Raw genomic sequence first — 17,179 nt, forward strand, 5'->3', positions numbered from 1 at the left:
CAGATAAATATGAATTAATAAGAATAAAAAGTTCATGTATTATATGAGATTCCTAAAATTTCTATCTTTATAGTCACCAAATAATGGGAAAAATTCATTGAAATAGTTAGCTAAAATCAGGATTTTTTCTATTTTGTAGACCTTCTCTTTGTTATTTATCACTTGATGTTTTTAATGCTACAAATCAGGAAATGGAATTGGAATATGGTGATAAAAAATGGATACAAATTGATGTTCAGAATACCTGTCGCATTGTTATTCCAGTTCAGCGTTATTGTTTAAATTCAACTTTAAATTTTGGCAGCAAATCTAGTAAAGAAGAAAATATCAAATTAGAGCACATTTGTCAAAAACATTTGCATGATTTCATTAATTTGAAATGGACATTAATATCCTTTACTTAAAGTTTATTATTATTATTATTATTATTATTGTAGATTTTAACTATGTTGATATTAAATTGAACAATTTTTTTAATGTTGATATTTATAAAATATTTTTCCTTAATTAAAATCCACCCAGCTGTAGAAATAAGTGGAATTGCATCTTTTAGTCAAATTGATAATTGGACAGCTTCCAAATTAGATGCATTAATTGTTTCACCTCTCCAATGGGGTAAATATATAATTTATAAACATAGAAATTCAGCACGCTAAATATAAAAAAACATTCAAAATTAGCTCTATTATAAATATATACAGAAGTTAATTTTGAATGTTTATGATAGCTACTAGCTTTACATAAATTATATCTGTTTATAAATTTATAAACTACATTGTAAATCAAGTCAATAAAGCAAGTGGTTTATTCTCATATATTTGGGTATACTTATGATTTATATATTGTTTAAATTAATAGAAAGTAAATCTGTATATGCTAAAAATATTTTTGGTTTTGAATATATCTGGTAATATAACTAATTCTCTGTTATAGTTATTGAGTTTTATATATTCGTTTTAGCTTTAAAATTTAAAAAAATTACATTTGAAGGTAATAGTTCTTCAGCTTATGTAATGGAACTGAAATTTTCCAGTTTCCAACTTAAACATTATAAAAAGTTAAATATTTTTCAATCATGTAAAATATATGAAACTGAAACAGCTTAACTGGAGAATAGATGGCTGGTTAGTTGAGTAGTTAAGGTGTCAGCCTAGCTCTCTGGAGGCCTAGGAATGAATCTAAATGAGCTTAAAAAATCCCAGGAATTTTTCTGGGGTGATCAGTCTGGAATATATCAGGCTCCATCCTTCACTGCCTTTCTTTTTCATCAAACTCATCATGAGTTTAATGAAAAAGGCTCTCTTAGTGCCCAAGAGCAGAAAGAGTCAAAACAAAATTGAAGAATAAATAATATTCCTTTAAAATTAAAATTTTATTTTATAAATCAAAGACAATTAAAGCTTATTTCTAAATTTTTAAGTAAAACATAAAGTCATTATTTATTTTATCAATATATTAGTATTAAATTTTTAATATCGTAAACATGTTAGTATTATTGAAATATTAATGAGATTAATAATAATAATGTTAACAACAATGTTTTTATTTGGATTTTTAGCAGTTTTCATTAATAATGATCCTCCAGGAATGGAAGATTTTAGTTTTGTCATTGGAGAACTTATTCTAATTTCTGTAGATTTACAAAATATTTCTGGTAAGTGATTTTGAAAAATATTATATGTGTTTTAAGTTTTAATTAAAAATTACAGCACTGAATACACCAACCAGTCAAAACAATATGACTATCCCTTGTCAGCAACATACATATGTCATTCTATCAGCTATTATGTACCCCCATCAAATGGGTGCATAATAGCTGACAGAAGGTTGCACAATCAATAGTAGTTATCAGTAGCGTACGGTGACATTTTGATGATAGGGAATCTGTGCCGACCCTGGATAGAATTATTGGAAGCGTTATACAATATTTTGGTGAGTAGCATCCACCAGCTAAACTGCGTGAGGTTGGTGCCCTGTAAATCACATGCATGAATGCCTGTAATCTGGCTGCTTTACACCATTTAAATATTTTTGCCATGGAAGTTATCCCATATTTGACAATACAGAGCTTCCATTCCACTACTTATATTCAAATATACAATAGCAATCTTATCATTTTTCTCACATGTAGTATAGAAATTTGTAATAAGATACATAATGCAGTTATAATAAAATATTAATTTTAATTAATNTGTCACATATTCGATAATACAGAGCTTCCATTGGGAATATGCATATACGAATTTATATTTGAATATACAATAGCAATCTTATCATTTTTCTCACATGTAGTATAGAAATTTGTAATAAGATACATAATGCAGTTATAATAAAATATTAATTTTAATTAATTCAAAGAACATTAAAATATAAAAATAATCGCACAATATGTATTTATATTTTAGAAAATACAAGGGAAGCGGCACTTCCACAGCTTCCATGGACAGCACACCTCTGGTAGTTATTGTGTGCAAATGGTTAAAGCAGTAGATTTGTCTGACTTCACCAATGACCAAATTTAATAGCCAGACACCTTGATGTTAACACCTTTGAAATGGGGCTGTTTGTGTTCATCTGTGGTAAGTCTCAGCTTCAAACAATGAACTAACAACAAGGCATGGCTAACAAAACCTTGTTGATGAAAGAGGTTGGCATAAGCTGTCTCATCTTGTGTGAAGAAACAGGAGGGTTACTGTGATACATTTCTCTTACTCTTTATATAGTGATGATGGCATGGGTGTGTCTGAACACAGTATTATTTGAATATTTCTGAATGTAGGTCTAGACTAGGCTCCAGACCTAGTCTTGTGTCTGTGTTAACAATGTACATCACTGACAGTGCTTGCAAAAAGCATGTTAGCATCAAAATTGAACTGTTGAGAAATGGGAAAAGGTTGCCTGGTCCAACAAATCATGATTCATACATTCTTTGATGTAACTCCAATTGAGCATTTGTGGTTTGAGTTGGAGAATTTGATTCGTGATACATCACCTAAACCACATAATTTTCAGGAACTAAAGGCTCTTCTGGTGGCATTATTGTTTCAACACTCACTAGACACTTATCAAAATGTTATAGAATCCATGCCTTGCTAGTTGTAGGCTGTTTTGACAGCAAGAAGAGGATTAACAACCTGTTAAGTATGTGATCATAAATGTTTTGGCTAGTCAGTGTAGACTGGATCAAGTATTTTAACTTCCCATATAATGTAATAGTTTTTATTACTCAAAATTTACAGTCTATTTAAATGTGTATATTAATAATTGTGAAACTTTGTACTTAATGATTTCATTTATACTTATTATTTATCTTATTATTAAATACTTTTATTATAATGATTTTAATTTCCAATAAATATACATTTTGATTTATAGCATTTAAATATGATTTTTGAGTACATAACATAATGGAAAAAGTTATTGCAATATTAACAAATTCTAATTATAGAAACAAGTAATTGCATTATTATATAGATTTCAGATAAATATGAATTAATAAGAATAAAAAGTTCATGTATTATATGAGATTCCTAAAATTTCTATCTTTATAGTCACCAAATAATGGGAAAAATTTAATTGTGTAGGTGTTGAACTATTTCTGTTTTTTTACTTGTGTAGTTTTTCATTTATTTATTAAAAATAAATACAGTAGCCCCTCATTATATCACGCTTGTTGAAAGACAAAGAAAAGGCACAATATATTTGGAGGGATGATATAACTGAGTATTAAAACTTCTGGGCTTTTACTAAACAGATTATACATTCTATGGAATCTCTATCCTCTATTCTTTTATCAGCAAGTGTTTCTGATATAAAATAAGCTTGGTTTTTCAATATTGAATTTTATTTGTAGTTATATCATCTTAATTGAGATTTACGTAAACATCAATACCACGAATGCCCATTCAACATTATTGTGTTTTTAACAATGACATTTAAAGACAAATACTGTTGATATAAAAACAAAATACGTATCAGTTGCGATTTTGTTATAAGTAGGTTACTATATTTTATAATAAATCGTTTATTAAAAATTCATGTAATTTATATTTTTCAATAAAAATTATAAATACAGTAATTGAAAATTTAAAAAATAAATATTGGAATATTGAAATTGGACATATAATAGAACATTAAAACTTATAAAATTAGAATAAAAATTTTCTTAAAAGCAAAATTAAGTTACTACTGTAAACAAATTTTAGAACTTTTCATGTAGGAATAAAGAAATCTATTCCTTACACATTATGCAATGAATTCAAAATTTTACACCTATTTCATCCTGTTAATATACACAGTATTGTGTCAATTGACATAAAGGTGTAAAATTTTGAATTCACAGAAACTTGTAAATGATGAAACAAGACTTAAAACCAATATATAAACAACTTTTAATATCAAAAGGAAACATAAATGATAATTGATCTGCCTACCTATTTTGCTTGTTTAGAACTTGATGAATTTATTATTTCACCTCCAGTTGTAGTTTCAAGGACAATGGTATGAATAAAATACAGTATTTCGTTGCAAAAAGAAATTTGATGGAAATTGATAACTTAAAATGTATTGACTGGAGTGCTTTTAAAATTTGGGGACCAAAAAAGTGCAATATATCTGAATCTGCAATATAACAAGAGGCTACTGTATATAAATATACAAAATATACATATATGTAGTTTTGTATTCAATATGAAAATTAAATTCTTATTTCTGGAATTTGTACAAAATTGGAAAATATTGCAGCAAAACCTGATATTATTCACTTTAATTCATTTTATTTTCATATACTGAAACTTCTTCTGTTAATAATGGCCTTTATTGCCTTCTGATTGACTCCGAATTGCCTAGCTAGCTAGGTCTTTGATGTGCTCTAATTCTTTGACGTCTTCATTTTCTGGAAAGAAAAACCACACATACAACAATTTATCAGAGATGTCAATTTCAACAAGTTCAGCCTAGAACTCAAGCTAGAACAAGAGAATGATAAAACTATACATTTACTAAAACTGCAGTTATGAATGAAATTGTGGTTAGATAGAATATAATTACTGTATTTCATGGCATAGAAGATGCAACTTTTATTCAAGAAAAATATAAAAAGGCTGAAAAAATTGCCATATGTCTTATATGTGAAGTTTCAATCTCTCATAGGCTAATTAATTTTCCAAGTGAGTAAGCTACAGGTAATCTCTGCCTAATCCAACTTTTGAATAAAAATGTTTTTTAATTAAACACATTACAATTATTATTTTCTTTTTGTTATAGCTAAGCTGCTTTTGCATGTATTCATGTAGAAAATATTAATGGTTTTCTATTAATGGACTTCTTTTAAATGCCTGTTTTTCCCTAGTAAATAAAAGTGTATGTTCTAATTTTTTTTTAAACCAGAATACAGTAAAAAAAAAATTGGTGCCAAAGGCATGGGATGGCTTAAATACATTAAATACTTTTTCCTAAATATTTTGTGTTGAAATGGAGGTGTGTCTTATATACATAAAATACAGTAATAGAAATTAATCTCATTTTTTACTAACATCCACCAAAATAATGGTTGCAAAATAAATATTGTTTGTTTAACAGTCTTTCTGGCATTATTCCAATGCAAACATCAATTTATCATCTAGTTTTACAATTCTTTCAATGTGATTTAATTGATTGTTGATAATGATAATAGCAATTTATATATGTAATTGAATTTTTATATTTTAGGGAATATTGAATTAATTATAATTATGACTATACTCTAATTCTAATTTAGTTTTTTAAAAAAATTCATATTTTCATACCAGAATTAATGATGAATTATTAATAGATAATTAGCAATTAAATATTAAAGACTATAAAATTTATTTTGTATTGCAGACTTTACATTAAAATCTCTTCATCTTTGCATACAAGGATATCAGGATTATCAGAATGGCTTTCATAATTACCATTTGGATACAAAGCTTGCAGTTATCGGTAGTGATAAGATATTAATTAATGAGGTAAATACATTTTTAAAAAATTATTTAATTTGAAATGAATTTTATTAATATCAAGAAGAATAAATATTTTTATATTTTTATAGATTTTTCCTCAGAATACTCATCACCATCAATGTGGCCTTATGTTCTTTAATACTGGAACATATTTCTTAGACATCAAATGTAGTAGCAGTGACTATAGAACCAAGTACAATACTCTTTCAGATTCTCAGATCAAAACAGCACAAATTACCTCAGAATCTCACAACAAATCCATTTACACATGGAAATTTACTCCAACTATAGAATTAACTATTTTAGAAGATTAATTTATAATTTATTGATTGTTGTTATTGTTACTTAATTTATTCTTATTATTTTGTAAATTTATATCTTTATGGTTTAATTTTGAGACATTTACGTTTACAGTCGACCCCCTATAAGATCATTGATTTTTCCGTTTTATCTGAATTACATGTTGTACGAGTCACTTAGATTTTACAAATACGTGTTCCGGACTGTGAATGGCTCACATATTTGTAAAATCTAAGTGACTCGTACAACATGTAATTCAGATAAAAAGGAAAAATCAATGATCTTATAGGGGGGTCGACTGTAAAAAAACAAGGAAAAAGATACATTGTATACGCATACTATGTTCTTTGATAGAAACAATTTTTAGTTTGGTATATAATGAGAAATTTTAAAATTTAAATAAAGATATTATTTTTCAAATAAAAGACAATTTTGATAGAAATTTAAGAAAAATATTAAGATTACTAAAATAAACTAATATTTATGACAATAGTTTAATAAGAAAAAATGTCAGTTTAAAAATTTTATTTGAGAAATTATCTATAGAAAATTTTAAAACGATCGTAAACTTACGTTCTTTACAAGTCATTTTCTTGTTAATAAATGATGTAACATGAGTCATAAGTAAGAACCTTACAAGCAAATATGATAGTTTGTGTCTAAGAGGGGGGATATCAAACTAGTATTCGTGCCATAAATTTAATAATAAAATTTTATACTCATAAAATGTAGACATTTTCACAAAATGAGAGATTAATAAACAGTATGTTTTATGAGTTTATACTTTACTAAAAAGAAAAAAAATGGTTCAAATAGAAAATTTTATATCCAGTTACAGTTATTGAGTACTTACTTATAAATTTAAATTATTTTTCTTTGTAAGAAAAGAAATATTTAATTTTCTTACATTCAATATGATCTCCAATTTCAGTTCTAGTCATTGGTTTGTTGTATTTTCAAAAATTTTGTAACAAATTTTAATAAGAATAATATTAATTTATTATTATTGTAAGTTTGTTTGTATTTATAAAAAGATGTAAAACAAATTATTTTTCTGTGTAATATTTCCATAAAAATCATACAAGTATGTATTGTCATTTGATTAGTCATTTGATAAAGTAATTTTTCAATGGTATCTGTTTTTTTTTTTTTTTACTTAAATAAAAATATATTATCAAGGCGGCTTGGGCTGGTGGCATCCCAGGTTTCTGAATTGCCTCAAAATTATCCCATTATTTTTTGGGATTAGATTTTTGTTGATTTTAGCTTGAGATTTTATGAAAATTATTCATCTTGTCCAAATTTCATGTAATAATGAAAGTATCTGGAAGGTCTTTTAAAGGTTTGTAATGCATGTGAAGTTGTTATTGATAATGCTAGTGCAAATTTTTATGAAAAAAAATCTATTTTAAAACAATGTTAAAACAAAGGATAAAACATGAAGATTTATAGTATGTTATTTTATCATTAAATTGTTTTTAGAGAACTTATTAAAATTGAAAATTTTAAAGATGATAAAGAAAAACATTAAAATAATTTTAGAGTTTAGAAATTCTCAAAATTTTTTTGCACTAATTGAAATATTTCATTTTCAATGGGACAATATTTTTTTCTCTTAAAATATCATAAGAAATATTAACAACAATCTACTGTTTAATTATCATCATTAACAATTTCAGTGTAGGTCTTAAAACATACTTGGTTACGAAATTTGGATTTTTTAGTCATTCAGTTATTGTGTATCACAGTTAAAAGTTTATGGAGGTTTTAATAGAAAAACCGCGCAAATCCGATAAACTTTTGTATGCTATGTAGCATCCGGATTTTGTTATAGTTTCGAAAATAATTGAGTTATTTAACTGTTCCATTTGCTGATTTATATCGTTTGATGAATGATCCGTTGTTAAAATTGTACTTAAATTCGTAATTTTTATATTCAAATCAAGAATGTATTTTGTTTTCTTTAGAAAAAGCTTAAATAACATATGTTGCAGCTATACATTTCAAAGATAAATATTATAAAACATTCATTTACCTCCGAAATGTATAGCCGCAGCTTTTAATTAATTTATTATCGCAGGCGAAAGCCACACAATTCGTCGAAATTTTAAACGCAATATGACCAAAAACCCCGGTAATATGGTGGGCATCGGAGAGAATAGGCACCGGGCCACAGATCCACCGCTCTAGTTATATTTCCTTATAGTATAGAATTATAGAATAATCGTGGCAAAATTTGTTTCTTACCCGCTTGGTTTCTTCTGGATGGCCACAAATTTGCCTAATTACATATCTTCTCCATTAATATTTCCATAAAAAAGCGATAGATTTTCATCTAGAATTACACGATCCCGACTGTGGTGATCGCCGTAACGAAAAGTAGCGATTTTAGAATTTTCTCTACCAGCAATATGTGAAGTTTCGAGTTTGATGCAGGATTCAAGTTACCTCAGTCCAAAAATTTCGTGGATTTGGACTAGCTTTATCACTACCTACCGATTAGCGGCCGAGTAGCTACAACCATTGAATACATATTTGGTTGCGGGTTCCTAACAGACTGACCACGTAGAGTTTTACAAATTTTTTCACGTGTGTAACACCTCAATAGGGACCAGTTTAATATAAAGAGTCGTCCTCCCTCGGAAGATCGCCTAAGTGTTGCGTTGCCTTATCTATCAACTGACCAACCTTAATTTAATTAACATATATTTGAAAACAACCTATAACTATTCACTCATTGACTGATATGAAATGGGTCATATTTTAACTCCAGGAAAGTTCAGTCTCTCATAGCTAGGCCACTCCATCCTGGGCCTGGCCAATCCCACAATAGGCATTGTACAAAAAAAGACCCTCTTAGGGCCTACAGGACACTTCTTCAATTTAAAAATATCCAAATTAACTGTAAAACTAAATGTATAATGACGAATTGACGAATCAACTTCTCATAACACCTTTCCTGATAGGCTAGTGCCAGGGTCGAAATTCTCCTTGTAAATAGACTTCAGTCAGAACTACCGCAATAATTAATTTACATAATAAAAATAGATTTCTTTCTTTCTTCTTCGATGGTGTTTATATGGAGATTTTAGCTCAATGTAGGCTCTTTCTCCGAGTAGACTTGTGTATATGTATGATCGCTAGGCGACCGATTAGCCGGCTGTATCGAACAGCCATACGTACGCGCGGGAAATAAATGCCTTCCGGGAGGACTTTTATGGGGAACTGGCCTCCTATCGAACAGCCATACGTACGCGCGGGAAATAAATGCCTTCCGGGAGGACTTTTATGGGGAACTGGCCTCCTATTCAGTCGTTATAGGCAAGGAGAAAACCCGGAAAACTCCAAGCAGCCAGCCTGTCCGACCGTGGTGCGAACCCACGAGGAACCTCCCAGTCTTTAGTAAAAATAGATTTATATTTTATTGAAATATTTTTTAATTGAAAAATAACAAATCTCTTTTACACTATTTTAAAAAGTTTTACAAATACTGAAGGATGAAATATGATAAAGTTTGTTTCGTTCGAATTTAATACAGTATATTCATTTCACATTTTGACGTCAAACTCTTCTCAGTTCAGTAAGTCAATTTTAGTCTGAATCTTGGATTGATATCAATGGGTGTTAGGTTTGGCTCATTCGATACCTTGAGGATGCGCCTAGGACTCGAAGAGAGTCCATTGCCTTCCAAATCTTTCGAATACTGAAGATTTTAATGCTGCGGGATCAGACGGAAATCCATTGGATTCTAGATCTTCGGAAGTTGGAAATGCTTCAAGGAATCGGACGGAAATCCATTAACTTCTAAATTTTTCGAATGTTATGCTGAACGCTCTTCTACCTCTTTTCATCTCTGCTTCCTCTACCATTCTTTCTATATTTGTTGATCTTCATTCCAAGACAGTAATCCAGAAAACTCTTCATCTCTTCACTCGTATTTCTTCTCGAAAATCTCAAAGCAAACAAACATGCATTTCGATAACCATCGAAAACTCAAAAAATATTGCTGACCAGCGCTAACAATGAATATACATTGTTGAAAAATGTTATTTTATCTGCAAACTTTTCTTTTTTTATTCTTCTTCGAGTTTAAAGAAGTGATTTAGTTCTCGATTTTAGTAGTGCCTTGCCCCTGTACATCATACTTTTCCTGATAACAACAGAGTCAGCCCGTCATCTAACTACATTCTGGAGAAAATTTTTGAATTGAAATCTCATGATTTCTGGTCCTTACCGGAAGTTTATCTATAGTTAATTGGGGCCTCCTATCACTAAAGTTTCCATATCTTGTCTCGATTTATACGCTGGTTAAATGGAAAAGAAAACCATTCCAGTAATTATATATTACTTCTTCATAACATTGAAGTGTACAAAAATAAAATATGTAGGCTGAAAGAATATAATTTTTTATATTCATTTTAAAATAATGATGCGAGAGATTAAATAATATAAATTTTCATTTTTTTAATGAATTTATTTTTTGTTTAATTTGCTATAAAGTAATATCTTTAAATTATTATTAGAGAAAATAATTTTAGAATAAAAATATTCAAATAATTTTTAATTTGTAGAAAATTTATGTAAAATATTTCATTTTTTTTATAGGACTTTATTTTTTCTCTTATATTCTTATTAAATTTTTAAAATCTTTAATAATAATGACATTATATATTGATTTTCACAATAAAAAAAGAAAAAAATTGAATCTTTAATTGTTATGATTCTTTCTGATATTTTAGAAAATAATAGAATATGTATCTACTAATAAAGAAGGAATAAGGGCCTTATTTAGACTTGTGGTTCTATATTATTTCATATGAGGCTTCTCTTCCTATATGAAATCATAACTAACAAGGGTGGTCATCACATATTTCAGTAATATTGTTTATGTGGTATGAACCGTTATTGAGCAAAGAACAAAAATAATCGACGTTAAACAATTATTTATTGTGATATCATCATAAGGCCAGGCTGCAATTTTTCGTCACAATGCTATCGATTTCAGTAGTGTATTGCTCCTGTACTTCATACTTTTCCTATTAACAATAGAGTCATGCCGGTTATCTATCTAATTCTTTCAGGAGAAAATTTTTGTATTAAAATAACGTGATTTCCGGTCCAAACCGGACGTTTGTGTACGGTTAATCGAGGCCTTCTGTACCTAAAACTTGTCTCGGCTTCATTCTATCTCGTCCGTTCTTGAGATTAATGAAGGGCAGACAGACAGACAGACAGATGGATGCCAGTTGGAATTTATAGATTACAGTTTTTGAAAATTGACCCAATACTTGTAAGAATGACATGAATTTATACAATTGCTAGTTTATTTTGTATTAAAAATAAATTTCATTATTTTTAAATTATCATTACGAATGGCATTAAAGAATTGTAAGAGAAGATATTGAAACGGATAGTAAACCCCGCTTTACGACCTCTCGTTTTATAATCACGCTTTTATGATTCGGTTTTTTATAATGACCTTATAAAATGTTGTATTTAAGTGTTATATTCAATATTTTTGTACGGTGTTACGTAGTTAAAAATTATTTCCAGGTATGTAACCTTATTTTATGACGTTGAACTTACGGGAAAGAGGACGGTTCGTTTTACGACGTCCTTCCAGGAATCGGTCGTTAAAGCGAGATTCTACCGTACGAAAGCTCTTGTCTAGAAAAAGGTATTTGAAAATGTTTCGATTTTATGTTAAAAAATGAATCTAGTCGAAGAAAGATGATGGATAAAAGTAATACAAGAATGCGTAAATATTTGATGAGCGTGGATATATGTTAAAATTATCTCTATAATAAACTAGTATTTACATAATATAATTTTACTTTAGACGGCATATCGACCCCTGGTATGTACGACCCTTCTTTCGAGTCGATCGACTTCGAGTCGAGGGATCAATATCGATCCAATTAAGAATCCCTGATCTACATTGTCATCTTTATATTATTCCAACAGTATATACTCGTAGAATCAAATTATTTCATCTTCTCTTCATTTTTAAATATGAATTTAAAAGTTCTATTCAGAAAGATTTTAAATAGAATTTTCATTAATATCATAAAGTTATCTCTCCTCTTCCGAAAATCAATTTTCAGATCATCATTTGCTTTCTCCTCTCTTGTATGTAATATATCATCAGTTGAAGACCCGAGAGAAGCGCAATGGAGGGGGTCCATCACTTCTCAAAATTCATATAAATATGTGAATAAAATCAATAAGATTTTATCCCACTTATTAAGAGAAACTATATTACATAATTTTTTAATATGAAAGATTAAATTTTGGAGACTGTTTTTAGTCAAGAAAATCTGCGTTCAGATAAGGACCAAATGGCCTGTTTTCCTCCCTCTATTTGGGAGAATCACCTCTTTTATCTCTCTAGCTTAGGGTCGGGGAGGTCAACCGGGACTAAATAGTCCCGCTTGACCTCTTTTGACCTTTGGCCCGATTAACGCATTCAAGATCTCACCGAATATAATCAGACGAATCTGTTTCGATTATGTACAAATTTTTAAATCTGTTGTTACATTTCGATAGACTTGTGTTAATTAATTTAAAACATAGGAATTTTTCTGTTTTGTTTTTTTATATTATGATTATTGAATGCTATCAAATGATAAGCTGTATTAAGTAAGCAAATCAATAGTTATATACAACTACAGTGTTTTAATAGTTTATTGTTGAATGCTGTACAAGTACAATATTCAATACTGTATTTTAATTGTTCACTACTTTGTAATCTTAAGTTTGGTTTCTACGGCAATCATCTGAAGCGGTCCACATCTCTCAGCAGGCCTCATACTTAAAATATGCTTTTTATTAATAAAGAAACAAATATTTTACGTATTTAATTTGTTTTTTTTTAAATAAATGGCAAAAAGAGCCCTCTCTACAGCCGAGCCTTACAAACTCTCGACGGCTCTGCAATTGTATAACGAGAGCTTTTTATTACTTTTTCTATATATAATTTGTTCGAGAAAGTTTAATATTGCACTTACAGCCACACTTTACATTATTAAGATGAATATATTTAATTTAAAATAATAGATTGACGATCAATTCGCCATTTTAACTGCATTTTCTACTTAAGTTAGATATACTATACTCCGTTTTACGACTTATTTGCTTCCTACTTGTGATGTGAAGAATATGAATTGTGAAGATTCTGAATTTGTGTTTATTCTAATTACTCACCTTTACAAATCAGTCATAAAAGGGAGGGTAAAATGTGTCTTCGTAAAGCGAAGATTTTAGTACGTAATCATTAATCAAGCCTCAATATAACGCTCTCCTAAATAGTGCCATCCTCGTAAAGCTATAATGAATCGTGAATGAATCTATTTATATATAAAATTACGTCCTGACTGACTGATTGATTCATCATCGCCCAGAGCAAACCGCTGAACCTAAAGGAAGAGAGGGAGAGGATTAAAGCTTAACCCGAGGAACGGTTTCTACTGTATTATTTTAGATGCGATTTTTTGTTTTTGATAATAATAATAACTTAATTTCCAAACACAATATTTACCAAATCATCCAAATCGTTTGCTCGAGCTCGTTTGCTAGTCTTTCATAAATTATATAATGAACTCTTCGTTATCCATGAATTGCTAAATGTACGATTTTTTCATTGCAAACATTATTATCACCAAAATCAGGTGATGTTTAAACTCGAACTTAGTGTAAACTTCATTGCTGTATATAATTCTTATTGCTTGAATTCTTCCATTTAACACTACACTCGATTTAATGCCAATTTCGGGGGCATATTAAATGATGGCCTCGATTACAGTGTGGACTGTACTGTACATAATTTTTCACTTCCATCTGTGAATGGCAGAGGACTTGGTAAGCCTATTTTCTTACATAAAAATGCCACAAATAGCAAAAATTATAACGAAGATCTGCGTAAAATGTTTGTATTTTTAAAAAATCCTCCTCATATTGAGTATTTCTGTGGAAATCGTATGCATTTAGGGTCGAAATTCACTGACAAAGTGAGACGAAATTTTAAACTTATGCCCGGCTTTAGGATTATTCTGTATACAATAATAACAATAAAATGACTACTGTATTGTGTTCCGTTTAATTTAGAATTGAATGGAAAGTAAGCATTTAATTCCTTTCATAAAAGCCACTCAAATGCGATTTGTAAATTGTCAGAGTTGAATAACTGAATATAATTAAATTAGTCATCCCTGTCAGAACGTACATTACCTAATAGGTTAATCGTCAAGTATTCGTATTGTAAGTAACTGTATTGATAATACAGTAATAAATTTGAAATATGCTGTATCAATACTTTAAGATTATATGTCGAAAAATATTCTTGTATGTCGCCAAGTGTTCGCAAACTCATGGGACAGAATTGGTGGCAAACTCATTATTATATATTGAACAATTATCGGAAGAGGCTAGAGAGGTTCGAAATAAATACCTTAAAAATATAGGAAAGACTTGCAAATTCAACCGCGTGAATACCAACGAAGACATTTTAAATCATCTTTTGATTTTCTCGGAACCCATTATCACAAGATATAGGACTTTTCCTATGAAAAAAGTAAAGAACTTTCCAAAGGAAGCCCTAGAGATAATGTCGCCAGCGATAGAAGCTTCGGATGATTTTCAATTGATTGCGAACTACACCAAGTTTGTAGAACCGCTGTGTAGGATAGTTTGTTGAACCCCTTTGACACACCAGCAAATTGTGCGACTTCATTCGCTTTGTGTCCGTGGACAGGGCCAAACACGATGGCTTCTTTTTGCCACTCAATAGCGTCTGTCGTACGACCCATATTGCAGACTCAATTCAACACTCACGTTGCTCTTTACCATTTCTCGAGACAGAAATTGCCTTGTAGACCACGACCATGCTATTTATCTCCTAACAATTTCTCTCTTAAACCAGTAAACACTAGTCGTAGGTTCGCGCCTTGCCAACGGGCTTGCCACGCGGAGTTTTCTGGGTATTCTTCACTCTAGTAACACCTAAATAGAGGCCAGTTTTTCTTAAAAGACTTCTGGGAGACATTCTCTTCTCGGCAGATCGCCTTGCCATAACAAAATAAACCAAACCCAACAATTCTCTCATGGCACACACTGTGTAATCGGTAACACCTTACTATCATTTCTGTTAGGGGTGACTATTTTTTTGTTCGGTATGCTCATATTTACATACCTAAATGCCCGACACTCTTATGTTTAAACTTGAACAGATAAAGGAATGTTATCTATCCGAACCAGCGCATAATATGGCCCCTTGGTTATAAAACTCCATTGTGTCGAAACAAGATCGTATGATCATTTAATTTGATCATTAGACCCGGTTCCGGACGCAGAATATTCTTAAATTTTAATTAAATATTATTAAATTATATAAGTTTTCTGATCAGGACTCCAACAAAATCGGGACTACATCAGATTTATCTCATTTAATTTGCATATCTTTTATCATTATAATTATGCAAAATGGAATAATTTACAGACAATTAATTCACTTTACTATCAATTATATAAAATTTAATATAACGTATTAATAAACTTTTTAAGAACACCCATATTCCAAAACTGAATTCAAACTCGGATTCCATTATCATATAGCCTTTCAGCTATAAGCTGTCAAAGGCGCATTATCCTATGTGCAAAAAAAGAATTGCTCGGGGCAATTGATCCAACAAAAGATGCCCCAAACTAATCTTTATAAACTCTTTAATGTAGTAAAAATATCGAAATTTGAATTTGGTGCCATATCTGGGACCCTAGATTGCCGGTGTGGAGCAGGCACAGGGTGCACTGGCGCAACGCAGAGGTCGCATTAAAAAACGAACAAGGATACTAGGAAATTCTCCTCAAAAATTCCCCTGAAGAAAAATGTTTGAATTCAACACTGTACGTGGAACCCCCAATTCAAATTTGCCTGGGTTTCCTTGAAGTTATAACGCGCCACAGAGCTGTGTAATCCTTAATCATTTTCGGGGGATTTCCGAGTGAAATCCTATCAAGATCCATCAATTATTATGGGTAATACAAGTCGGGCGTCGTTTCCCATCTTTAACTCAAGCTGGTAGACCCCATTAAGGGTCAGGCCAACCCGTAATAGACGTTATTCTACTAGTATCTCGCGTTAACGAATCGATTCAATCAATCAACCCTTACGATTTTAGATATTAAATATCATATATATTCTTTAATATCAAATATTCTACATTAATATACAATATATATATAGACACTGTGATTCATTTCACGATTTCAATGCGGAACATCAGAACCGTGCTTAGTTATAATGGAAAATTACACTCGTAGGATTGGCACCAGAATATAATAGAACTCTACCAAATATTACAGATTAAATTGCTACGCTGTATAATGTTATGGTTCCTTGCGAAACCTTGGCACTAAAGATTTAGAAGTAAATCTATTTCGGTCCAAGAGTGTAATTTCATTTAGCAATAAAAGCATATTACAGTGCCTAAATATATCAATATATATATGGTCTGTCATCTCGAAGACAGTTCATGTAGAAAATATAATAATAAACTTTCTGGTTTGTGTCTTTACGGAATCTAAGTATAATTATTATCACTCAGGAAATTGATTCCTGTTAGCAATTGTTGTTTTTCTGTTGTTCTTATAGTTCGATAAATGTGGTAAAAATCATTTAAAACTCTCAAGATAATGAGAGTTCCACATTCACTGACATTTTTACGGATTATTTATTTATTTTTCTTTAAATCTTAAGCAACTGACTATTGATTTTGTCTTCGGATTGTCTTTATCAGTTGAAGAAGAAGAGCAATGAGATCATTAAGAACCTAATCAGCTTGTTCCTCAATCCAAATCCATTGTTAGATTCTTCACCATTAATTCGAGTTGAACAGAGTCCGAAT

The 17,179-nt window shown here is 30.0% G+C and overlaps 1 protein-coding gene across 1 annotated transcript; it reads left to right on the forward strand.

Annotated features, from left to right (window-relative positions):
- Positions 1-145: 145 nt before the first annotated feature.
- On the forward strand, positions 146-6,396 carry LOC111630351 (protein brunelleschi-like). The gene is made up of 5 exons (XM_023374442.1): positions 146-389; positions 519-615; positions 1,559-1,654; positions 5,863-5,987; positions 6,071-6,396. Exons 1-5 carry the CDS (start codon positions 192-194, stop codon positions 6,293-6,295), a joined length of 741 nt encoding a protein of 246 aa, XP_023230210.1. The 5' UTR covers positions 146-191; the 3' UTR covers positions 6,296-6,396.
- Positions 6,397-17,179: the final 10,783 nt, after the last annotated feature.

This window comes from Centruroides sculpturatus, unplaced genomic scaffold (assembly GCF_000671375.1).
Source record: "Centruroides sculpturatus isolate CEXI.00-Female unplaced genomic scaffold, Cexi_2.0 scaffold680, whole genome shotgun sequence".
In the NCBI taxonomy this organism is placed as follows: Eukaryota; Metazoa; Arthropoda; class Arachnida; order Scorpiones; family Buthidae; genus Centruroides; species Centruroides sculpturatus.